Genomic DNA, 12544 nt, shown 5'->3' on the forward strand with positions numbered 1-12544 from the left:
GTTCTCATGCTAACATCAAGATGAAGCTCCACTTCATTTATCATGAAAATGAAGGAGTAAATGTAGTCGGCGAGTGTGACATTGTGGCCGGAGGTAGATGTAGATGAGTGTGAATGTTATGCAAACGTAATCCCTTTGTGCAAGAAGCTTAAATCTAAGCCCACCTGTAACCTGGCATTATGTTCCACACCTTCAGTGTCGGTAGCGTGATAATGCCATAATAACAGCCTCTTTTCAAAATCTTCCCACCTCCACAAAGATTAGCTTCACCCTGTCAGGGTGTGTTTATAAGCTGCCACATGAGAGATGGTCTACCACTGGAATTCAGCTGTGGATTCCTCAGTCTACCTGACTCAGATGCTTAAATACAACGCTTGGTGCGGGTTGTGATTGACTCGATCAGCTCTGACTTCAGCACATCTGCAATTATTCCTGGCGAACACTTCGCTTATATTTGTCAGTACACCATTTGTTAAGTTTACCGTCACTGTTTAAACTGTTCAGACTCATTTTGTTGTAATGAATCAGCTTTTAGCTTCTCACTTTGCTTAAATATTAACGTTCTTGCAGTCTGGAGGAATGTTGTTGTTTATACTACACAAATGAATCAATTCATCATTCGTGAAGGCGACTGACGTTCAGGTAGAGATTGATTTATTGCATTGTTAAACATTTGCTCATGTTGCTCAGGGTTATTATATCCCTGATCACGCTGTGCCAGTTTCCAGTTTGGGCTTCTCAGTTCACAGACTTGTGAGTGATGTTTATGTTTCTGAAAAACTGTACTGTGGCTCCCTCTGGTGGAGAAAGAAGCTCTGTGCACTGTCTTGATATATCCCCAGCATCTTTGCTACTGGATTCAGAGACTGTATTCTCTTAAAAGCATTTTTAAGCTAGAACAATATTAGCAAGCTCCAGGAAACACACAGACATCCACAAACTCTGTTGTAGGTCCTAAGAGAGGGAAAAATACCCACACGCCTCTGTCTGCTTCTCAGTTCTTCTTTTATTCAAAGTGGACTAAACATTTTGACGAAGTGTTCTGAAGAAAACTAAAAATAATCTTAACTCGAGGTTCACATACTGGCCTTTTCTCGATCTCTCAACTGTAATTCACACAGCATGTCTTTTATGCATTGCATTATGTGAGAATAACGCTTATCAACAGCCCACAAAAGAAACAGCTGATTTATTGTATTATTTATTTACTTTATTATTTACTGTTCTGTTTACTGTTTTGAGGATTCTTTATTTTGAGACTGTTCAAGTGTGAGCACATTACATACTCAGAACCTGCTTAAAAGTCCCTTAATTTTTATTTATTGAAGGATTTTTCAGTCAAACTATTGTTTTCAAGCTCAAGTAGAAGCTTTACACTCCAGATTATCTGCAGTTAAAACAAGGTCGACTTTCTTCATCTAGAGAAGACCATATGTGGTCAAAAAATTGTTAGTCCTGACCACATAGAATGAAAGAGATAACTAAAAATATCTTAGACCACAGAGTTATAATCAAGTCAAGATCATCTCTGCCTCAAATCCCATTTAGGTTATGGATTTTCAGCCCAACCCAATACGTAGCAACTGTCATAAAACAACCCATCATCAGCTCCTCTATGTTGTGTGTGCACAAATCTTTATTTGCAGAGTAACTTCATAAATAAAGTTTTCAGATGAAGTACAATCTTTTCCTCTGAAATGTGTCTAGTGGAGCAGCTGAAAAACACCCTCCAGCTACAAGCATGAAAGAGGAACGCAATATTTAGAAACAAGTCTGTCAAGTTCACTTTGAGCAGCGGTGTGATCATGTGCGTCCGTCTTCTGTGTACGAGGTCAAAAGGGACGTGTGAGACTAATACAACTGTAGACTTGTGAAGAATAATAATTTCCTGCAGTGCCCAACACACAACTTAAACTTCTACTTTTGTGAGCTCTGGTTTAGATGTTGGCAGACGTTACTCCTGGCAGTATTTACAATCTGATAAAGTATAAAAATAACCTGCCGTTCTGGGCTCACACGCACATGTGGAAGGCTAAAAATGCATTTCTAGCTTCTCCCATCCTCTGTGTTGTTGCGCTGTGTGTGTGAGTTTGTTTGTTTGTCTATATGTACCAGTGTGTTTATGATGGATTTGTGTGTGTGTGTGCACGGTTGTCCTGTTTCCCCCTGGCTGACCTCATTCCTGTGAAGTAACTGTACAGAGGGGAGTGAGAGAGAGAGAGAGAGAGAGGCTGGCTAAATGAGACATGCATAATTCAGGCTTTCACTATGCCACATGTTTTGTTTTTTTTTGTTCGGTTTTGTTTTTATTTCTAACTCCTGTCACTTTGCTGCAGAATGAGGGAATAAAAAGGGAAATTGAGAGAAGCAGGGAATCCAAACACTAGCTTTCATACTCTGTCAGCTTCAACATGAGGTTTATGAACAAATCACATGCCAAGCCACACTTATTTGCCCACACACGGTGCGTGTGGTCAAACATTTATGTTGGGAGTTCTAAGTGGGTGTTTTCTGGCTGAGATCTTCAGTTTGTGCAGTGGCCTGCCCTGTTTGAGCCATAACCCAGTTGCAAAAACTTTGGAAAACTTTGTAATACTACACTTTAAAAGGGTTTTTTAAAGGAAGAATTGTTATCTTGACCCCGCTGACTTATGAAACTGTCAACTGTGGGTTAATCAAGCTGTTGTTTGTCATAATTTAGTAGGATTTATAAATATGTGTGTTGGATTTTTGCTCTGTCCCAGGAGTACCATTGAAGAGGCCTATGCCAGGTCCATGACCAAACTTGCCAAGTCAGCCGGCAACTTTTCTCAGCTTGGGTGAGTGTAACAGAACAACTGCAACTAACGACAATTTTCATTGTCTATTAATGTCTTTTTTTTTCTCTAATAATTGATAAAATATCAGAAAATGGTGAAAAATGAAGTCCTCAAGTGTCTTCTTTTGTCCGTATCGTAGTATCGTGATACAATGACAATGAATCAATCAATTGTTCCAACTTTAGTAACCTGTGTTTTAGTTTTCACAAGAACAGACAAGTATGAATTCATGTCAGAGGGCTTTGCCACGTTCCAGCCTCTGAAGTGTCATCCTTTATCCCAGGACTTTTGCTCCAGTCTGGGATGTGTTCAAGAGCTCGACAGAGAAGCTGGCCAGCTGTCACATGGAGCTAGTGAGGAAACTACAGGAACTTATAAAAGAGGTTCAGAAGTACGTGGAAGAGCAGGCCAAAGCACACAAAAAGGTAAGGGGATGAAGAATTGGGGAAAACTGTGGGTTATTATTATTTTTTATACCACTGGTAACTGAATTTTGGTATCAATACAATATTTTATCATTAGCTCAAGTTCTCAAAAGTTTGAACAGTATTTATTTAAGATCTAGTATGTAGGATTTAGGATCTACCGGGAGAAATGTAAAATAATATATATAATTATCTTTTCATCAGTGTATATTCACCTTAAACTAAGAATTGTTGCGTTTTTGTTAACTGAGAATGAGCTTTTTATATCAATAGAGGGAGCAGGTCCTCTTCCACAGAGTCCTCCATGTTTCTACAGTAGCCCAGCATGGACAAACCAAACACTGACTCTAGAGAGGGCCTTTACTGTTTTAGGTGGCCAGTGTAAAGGGCAATACAAAACTTCTTTAATTTGATATGATGCTGATATTTTTTTGTTTAAATTTTTAGGAATAAAAAAAAACATTCCTTCATCATCACACTTAAATGCATATCACATGACAAATATGGCATAACAGATTTATTATGAAAGCAAATGTAGGTGCAATTAAATAAAGATGTAATAATGGTAATAACTTTTAACAGTACTGCCTGTACTTGGATATGCTTTGACTGAGGGTGGTGCAGGACACTTTATAACTTTACAGTTGTGTTGTTATTAAATGTTTTAAGCCGTCACTCATGTTGCTGCTCTGTTGCACTTTCTTGCCACAAATGGTGCATCTTGCTGTATTTTTATCTGCAGGTGAAAAGTAGCCACACACCACTCTATGTCTCCTTTCTGCCTTTGTTTTCTCACAAGTTTGATGCAGAGTTCTCACGGCATGCTTTTCTCGGTCAAGTAACACAGGCGAGCTAAATCTGTCAGGGCTGTTTTGGCACAAACATTACACAAAAGTATTGAAAAGATTTGGAAGATATGCTTGATAATGGTTAGTATTGACTTATCGGCCGCCCATCCCTAACTCTTGACATCTGATACCCAGCTCTAATAAAAGTTGCCCACATGTGTTTGTCAGTCTTTCCCTCGAAATGTGTTTCTCCCAATTATCACACGTAGTTTAATGCTCTAGTGTTGCCACAAGATTGTCTTCTTTAGGAAAACTAACTGTTTAAATATAGACCTATTCTAACTACCCTGTTTTATGTCAAGAGTTGTTTTGCAGAAGTTGACAGTAAAGACATCCACAAAAAAAGGGAAATCATTCAATAGTTGATTCCATGCTATGAAATCGTGGCGTGCAGTGTTATTGTATACGTTTTTTTTTTTTTTTTACACCTCACTCCTCTTCCTCTCTTTCCTGCTGCTGAAACACACCATCAGCTCGTATCTCATGCATGAAGCCACAGAACACCAAGTAAAAAATAGGAGCTTGGGGTTGGTGGAGCCGTGTTTGTGCTTTCAGCATGACAAAAAGGCTGTCACACTTTCTCTCTGTCACTTCCCTACACTCCCCGCTTCCTCCCTGCACTGTTTGTCTTGGCTAGCTTGCAGACGCAGTGCAAACTGTAGTTAAGCGGTGTGAATAATGAAAAATAAACACCCGTCATGGAGGAGGGCCTCGAAATTAGTGCATAATTTAGGATTTCAGTTCTGCTCTCTGTGGTGATGTTTACATTATACCGTAACTGTGTCAAAATGAGCAACGAAGAGGGTTCAGTGACGATGATGATGATGATGAGTTAAACGAACGACCAGACTTACTGTGGCCACTGAGATTTAAAGTTATTATTCCTTGATTATATTTCTCTTTTTATGTCCTTCCAGTAAGTAAGAGCTATACAGATGGAACAAATGCAGAGTCATATCCATTTTTTAATAGCCTCTATATCGTTTTAACTGCATCTGCTGTACTGCGCGCAGAGGAACTGCAGTAGTGTTTTATCAGAGTAATAAAAGACCTCTGTCCACACTGAAATTGTGTCTGTTTTGTCATAATAAACAAGGGGGATTCCAGGACAAGTGCTGTATTATGTAAATGTCAAACTATGCGAGACTCAACTCTATAGTTGGCAGAGCAATGGGTGACACTTACACTTATTATTCAGCCTGTGTTAGCTGAGTTACTATACAAAACATTTGTGTGTTGCTAGACAAAAGAGGAGGTGGCGTCCACCCTGGAGGCCGTTCAGAACATCCAGACCACCTCTCAGGCTCTGCAGAAGTCCAAGGAGATCTACAATGCCAAAACCGTGGAGCAGGAGCGCCTCCGCAAAGAGGGGGCCACCCAGAGAGATGTGGACAAGGTGGGAGGTCACATTCGCACATACACGCACCCACATAATCATCGTATGGTAATAAGGCATGATGAAGTGCCGTATCGCTCCGCTCCATACAGAAACTTTAACCCCAAAAGCTTCTTGCCTTCAGATGTACAACGGGGCTCGCTTTCCTTTGCTGTTTCTTCAGTTGATCTGGGAAAACAGAGGCCCATTGTGTGAAGCGTATAAACTAATGATAGCCATTTATCTGTCTGTTTATATTTTGCAGGCTGGAGTGAAAGCCAAAAAAGCCACAGAGACCTACAAGTCATATGTGGAGAAATATGCCACGGCGAAGTCAGAGTTTGAACAGAAGATGGCAGAAACTGCACAGGTATATCAGATTAAACCTCTCCTCTGTTTGTGTGCGCCTTAATGAAAGATGTGCTCTCAAACTCTGTCGCTGTGGTATGCAACACTTTCATTGTGTAATCTTTCCGTCGAGTGTGTGTTCCACGTTTTGTGCCCTGTATCATCTCCAGATTGTGTTTTTTCCTCTGCAACGGAATCGCAGTGGAAAGCCCTGATTGGATCCATCTGAACGACTGATTAGATAAACTCCAAATTAAAATCAGATCAACAGAATTTGGCCTCCATATCCTCCTGCACCGCAGCGGCTCCGCCACCAGAAATGGTTCCAGTTAGCCGAGCATTTTCTTTTTTTTTTTTTTGTTTCCCCCCCAGAGAAAGCAGTGTTGCAGCTCTGCTTCCCCCCGGGATCACAGTCTACGGCTCATCTCAATACGCTGCACATGTGGAGTTATAAACACTGAACACATGTGCTCTCTGACATCACTCCTACATGTGTGTTCTCTTTGTCTGAGTGTGTCTGTGGGTGGGTGGGTGTGTCTGCATGTGAACGTATGCTAGCTGTTATCGCGGTGAAATGACAAAAGCTTAGTCTTTATTTGTGTCTCTGTAGTGTAGATGCAGGAGTGAGTGGCTCTTCATTTGTGTGTTTTTGCGGTTAGGGAGGCTCATCTTCCTCTCCAGCCACACTGTGATTTTCCAGTTTATGATTATTTATACTCATTCTCTTTGGTCAACCCCAGAAGCCCAGAGTCAGACTTAAATGGAAGTAAATACCAGCATTTAAGGTTGTGATGTGCACCAGACTACTGCTCAAAGCCATTTACATCTTACGGGAAGAGGTGTGTGTGTCTGTGTGTGTGTGTGTCTTTGTGTGCAACTGTGAGAACCATAGACCACCCAAACAGACAAACAGGAAGTAGCGGGGACAGAATAAGGAAGTGAAGATTCCTCAGCTGCATTTTGTCCTTTATGCTTATTTTTGTTTTCATGCCTGTTAAAACGATCTGACAGGATGATTCAGAACTGTTAGCATTCAGTTACAGGAACAGTTACCACCAAAACATTGTCCTCTTAACTGTAGCTATTTGTGCTATTTATCAATCTAGATTGACTTGGTGTGAGTTGCTGATTTTGGAGATATCTGCTGTAGAGATGTCTGCCTTCTCTCGACTAAAATGGAACTAGATGGCGCTGGGGTTGAGATGCTCAAAGCACCAAAAAAGTACATTTGAAAAACTCCAATGGACTCTAGTCCATGAGTAGATATAGCTTCCCTCTGTGCGGTGATACAGTTGGTGGGTGTAGTTGGTGGAGGAAAATAGTTCCTACATAAAACAAGTCAAGACTTTTTTTTTATATAGCCAAAAATCATAAATCACGTTGCCTCAGTGGGCTTTACAATGTGTACCTATGACACCCGCTGTCCTTAGACCATCGATTTGAGTAAGGAAAGCTCCTCCAAAAAAAGTAGCATGAAGGGAAAATGGAAGAAACCTCAGAAAGAGCAACAGAGGAGAAGATTTTTAAAATATGTGTGAAGAGTGTGGATCCAGGAGGACGACTGAGCAGGCCGAGGTTTTGCCAAGTGGTGCCCGAGCCACACGACCTCCTCTCCACCGGGGTGACCTGAAAGAGGACAGGCCACACAACATAATTCGCAAAAAAATATATCGTAATGTATACAGATATAAGGGCCTGTGGAGTATCTTGAAAATTACTTTTTAGTTTTAAAATGTTTTTGATTTTTTTCGTCGTTTTGCGCACCACAAGCTGAGTTTCATCTAGTTTCATTATCTTCAAAAGAGGCTAGACATCTCTACAGCCGATATCTATAAAACTAGACAACTCCACTAAATCAATCCAGATGGATAAATAGCACTACAGGTAAGAGGTAAAATATGTGTTTGATTTTGGATTGAACTGTCCCATTTTAGTTTTTGATTTGTTGCACCACCGTGCCATAACCTTCCTCTCCATGTGTTGCAGAGATTCCAGGACATTGAAGAAAACCACATCCTCCACATGAAGACGATCATTCAGTCGTACTCGCAGTCTGTCGACGAGACACACGTTCAAATAGGAGAGGTGAGTGTGTACACACAAACACACACATGCGCACATACGTACTCCCAAGCATTCCTGTGGGTGGAGTAGGTGTCTTGTTGACCTGAGGCTGTGCTCATTGGGTTCACTGTGTGTCATATCAATTAGTGTCGTCTTTGATCTCACTAATCGTTTAACTGAGAACCAGGAAATGGTCCATTCAGCCATTTATGCCAAGCAATTAAAAACTGATCAAAACTCCCTCTCAGCCTATCTAAAACACCTCCAGAAGTCCAAACACTTGCCAAATACTGTGTGTGATAGTTAAAAGTGCGGCACAGGCTTGTTTGTGTCTGTAACAGAGTGTTTTGGTTTGAGAAAATGGGAGTTCGATCAGGTCCACTTGTGAAGGTTTTCAAACATCGTTCACAGCTAGATTAATCAGCATTTAATGTTAACCAGAGAATTATTTATTCAGCAATCATACTTACCAGTGCCACATAGAATAACTGAAGACTAACTACCCTCTGCTGCCCTGCTCATTAATCTGAAGCTGCTCAGTGCTGCTGTAGTTCTCTTATTGTCCATAGAGGGCGACGCAGCTCCACCAACAGCCTCTCAGTCTGGACTGCAGCTCGTGCGGCAAGTTGGAAAGAATGCGGAGCGACAGGCTACCGCAGGTTATTCAGCCTCACAGTTCCTGCTTCTGAGCAGGAGATGGGCAGTGCTGCTGCCTGTTGCTGAGTCAAATTAATATACTGCTCGAAGACCGACTGGTCAGCCTTCCAAACACGAAAAAACAGGAGTAGTCAAAGAAACTATGATTTGGTGATTTAAAAAAAAAATCTTCAAACTAGGTTGTGAGGTACCTTGAGAATATTTTTTATCACAAGGGTGAGGCAGAAGGGAGAGAGAGAGGAGGGCGAAAGGAGGCTGTGACCAGTTTCAGCTCTGCAACATTTTGCTTCGTCACTAAGCCCACAGACATGTCATTCTGACAAACACACACAATGTCTGACTAAATCATACATATGCATTCAAAATATAAAATGATGTGGGGGCTGTTACGCTTAGACAGCCACGCACACTTTGAACCACACACTGAAGACACACAGCCCTTGTGCTGTGCTGTCAGGAGTCATTTTATTGAAGTTTGCACCACCTTTCATTTCAGCCTTTATTTTCTTTGAGCAACGGTATTAACCTCTGAAACTCAGTTACTATTCTTGCATTTTGCCCAACTGAATTATTCACACGGTACTAGATTGTTCAGTAAAACTGCTCCAACAGTTTAAAGAGCAGGGCAATGAGTGAAACCCACACACACACACACCTTGTACAGTTACTTAGAAAAAGCACATTTACAAATGCATTAATTGTACTCTGATTAGAGTGGAGTGAAGAATTACAACACAAGTTTTGTCTCTCTAAAGAAAAAGGAAAGTAAACAAAACGTTCCCGTCTGTATATGTGCTAAGGGAGTGCAGATATGCTGAAGGTAAACAAGGACATTAATTTATCAAAGGAGATCATTGAACTATCATCTCTCTAAATCCACTCTAACATAGCAATATGCTCATAACGAAACTCTGTGGTGTTTTTCAAGTGCTTGAATTCCTTTGTGCTGTGTAAATTGGGTAAAGTTGTCTAGCTTTAATGACTTATTTAAACAATTTTAGATTAATCCCATAATATTTGATTGATTCTTGCCAGTAATGACTTACTGAGAAAACTGAAAAAACAAACAAACAAGTGGCCTTGATAGTGTTCAAAGGGAAACCTTGTGGAGTTCTGCTGCACATGTGAGAAAGTTATGTCTTCAGCGGGAGATGCACAAAATCTGGTCAAGCGATATCACCTGAGGTAACATCAGTTGGGGTCTGAAGACAGCAAGTCTGACAGTGAAAACACTCTGCGGGTGAGGAGTTCGATAGAAGTGGGATCACCCGACCTCTGTAGCCCGCTCCTCGTCTCTGCTTCAGGCTACATTGGTCGCTACTACCATGACACACCTGAATCTCCCATCAAACTGTCAGAGGTTGAGTGGATTTGAGTGTAATGTGAGGAAGACTGTGAGGAAGAACAATATTTTAACTCTGGTGCTGCTGCATCAGAATTTATCCTTTTTATATATAAACTGTCCATCATGAGTCTGTCAGTGTTACAGCAGGGCAATGCTAATCAGCTTTAGTAGCTTTGTATGACAATCGAAGATGTCTTGGAATGTTTTTTACAAGTTCATTATGCTCAATTTAGGTCTGTTAATTATAATCCGCAATTTCTTAGCAGCTGTCTTTAGGTAGGAAGTAATGTTATTAATCACATTACTTGCTAAGAAATCAACATTTTTCTTGACATACCATCGAAGTAAAACATTTTTAGTTACGACTGTTAGTGTCTCTATAAACATTTACCATTATAATAAGCGATTCAAATATATTTTATCGCCCCTTCTATGGCAAAGAGAGGAAAAACTATTATCATCAAACAAAACTGATAGCGTTCATTATTAGGAAATGGTGAGGGGCGATATCCTTGTGGCTGCACTTGTAACTTCTGATGGACAGACAGCATTAGTGGGATGAGATTGCATGAATCTGTGGGTGTGTTCCTCCTCACTGGCAAGTGAATAGGAATGGCTTGGGACTCCATGTGTGAAGGTTTATCAGAGGAGACATGGCCATTTAAACTCCCACCAGCTCAACAGAGGAGTTGGGAGTTTGACTAGTACACGAGGGAATTTTAGGGATGTAAATGCAGCAGCAATAATTATACTTCTCTTAAATGAGTTGTTCAGTGAGTTCAGTGTGGGAGCTGCTGTCAATCAAGGGTCGATGTTCATGTAAACCACCAGAGATGAGCGATTCCAAGGAAGTGTACCTGTAACTGAAGGTGTCACTAAAATAAAAAAGTAACCATGTCAAGGGTCAGCCAGTATCAGCTGATTGGGCATGAAGGATAAGACTGTTAGAATGAAAGGATGAGAGGGGAAAAGTGAGCTGTGTGAAGAAAGGAAAACACCGTATATCATTATATTAAGTTCAAACATGAGTAGAAAGAAATGCAGAGAGCTTTAAACTCACAGAGGTGCAGGTGTGTCCGTTACCTTGCGTGCTGTGTTTGTTTTTGTAAGTGAGCATTTGTATGTGTGTTTGTGGGTGTGTGTGTGTGAGGATCCCTTGAAGGCAGATACATGTTTTGAGCATGTGGTCGAAAGTCTCCGCGGGCCCAGGTTCGTGTGAGTGTGTATGTTGAGAGGCGAGCGGGCCACGCAGGTTGATGACCTCTGTCGTGGCAGCAGCACCTGACAGATCGCGTGTGCTGCACTGAGCATACTTCCTCACCACCCACCCCCACCTTCACCCACATCACCCCCGCCCCCCCCCCCCCCCCCCCCAACATCCTCTCCTGCCTGGGCACAGAAGGCTAATGCACTCCACCTTGCCACAGGGGCCCGGGGGGCAGACACATATGTGTGTGTATGCGTGTGTGTTTGTTTGATGGTGGAGCCACTCCGAGCTTACAGTATCACGCACCTCTAAATGGTTTGTTGAGATGGCAGTGAGCCGCTGTTCTTCATCCCCATGCCTATACATTGCTCTCACTTCCCCCTCAGTAGACACACATACACATCCAAAACAAACAAGCAAACAAACACTATCTTTCCCCTGATACTGCCCAAAGGGTAACAGCAGGCCCCTGTGCCAACAATAATGATTCAACCTGACATAATAGAATGACAGTAAAGTACAGTGTGTTCCCACAGGCCAATTACAAAAAGAAATGTTATAAATATCAACTAAAGGCGAAGCAGTGGGAGTTAGCGGGGAACAAACTGCGTTTGTCTCATGCGCTGTTTATCAAAAACAAACCGAAGACACCGAACTCTTGACACGTACCCTTCATATGCGTTTTTTTAATCCGTCATCCAACAAAAAGTCTGATGTAATATTAGAATAAACAATAATGATAGTAAAAAATAAGCAATATAATAAAAAGGTAAGAAATAGAAGTAGACTCATATATACATACTATGTACAAATACAAACAGTGTGGCAGGTGTATTGTTATTAATAAATAATAAATATGAGTATGAAAATTGCCCAGTTAGTGCAAACCAAAATGAGAAATGGGTTATGTATAGAGTTTTTATTGCACAGTGAGGTCTACTGGAAGCAGTGCTGATTATAGAGTCTGACAGCAGCAGGAAGGAAGGACCTGGGGTACCTCTCCTTCACACACTTGGAGTGTATCAGTCTACTGCTGAAGGAGCTGCCTAGTGCGGTGATAGTGACCTGCAGGGGGTGGGAGTCCTTCACCAGCAGCGATGACAGCTTATCCATCATCCTGCTCTCTCCCACCACCTGCACTGGGTCAAGAGGGCATCCCAGGATGGGGCTGGCCTTCTTGATAAGTTTATCAAGTCTCTTTTCTATCTGCTGCCGAGATGCTGCTGCTCCAGCAGACTACTCCATAGAAAATGGCTGATGCCACCACAGAGTCATAGAAAGTCCTCAGGAGTGCCCCCTGCACTCCAAAGGACCTGAGCTTCCTCAGCAGATGGAGTCTGCTCTGACCTTTTCTTATAGGTTGACCTTTCTTTCTTAAAGCGCATGCCTCATGCAGGCTATACTTACTATGTGCCAATCTATCTTTGCTGGTGAGTTTGAATGTGGCTGTGCTGCC

At 41.6% G+C, this 12544-nt stretch overlaps 1 protein-coding gene across 1 annotated transcript in view; it reads left to right on the forward strand.

Annotated features, from left to right (window-relative positions):
* The window catches only part of LOC141005718 (F-BAR domain only protein 2-like), a 62572-nt gene that overhangs the window by 26070 nt on the left and 23958 nt on the right, over nt 1–12544 (forward strand). Inside the window, exons 3-7 of the mRNA XM_073477694.1 lie at nt 2745–2819; nt 3103–3244; nt 5336–5488; nt 5733–5837; nt 7802–7900. Coding sequence (XP_073333795.1) covers nt 2745–2819; nt 3103–3244; nt 5336–5488; nt 5733–5837; nt 7802–7900 — 574 coding nt within the window. The remainder of the gene's footprint in view (nt 1–2744; nt 2820–3102; nt 3245–5335; nt 5489–5732; nt 5838–7801; nt 7901–12544) is intronic.

This window comes from Pagrus major, chromosome 12 (genome assembly GCF_040436345.1).
Source record: "Pagrus major chromosome 12, Pma_NU_1.0".
Lineage (NCBI taxonomy): Eukaryota > Metazoa > Chordata > Actinopteri > Spariformes > Sparidae > Pagrus > Pagrus major.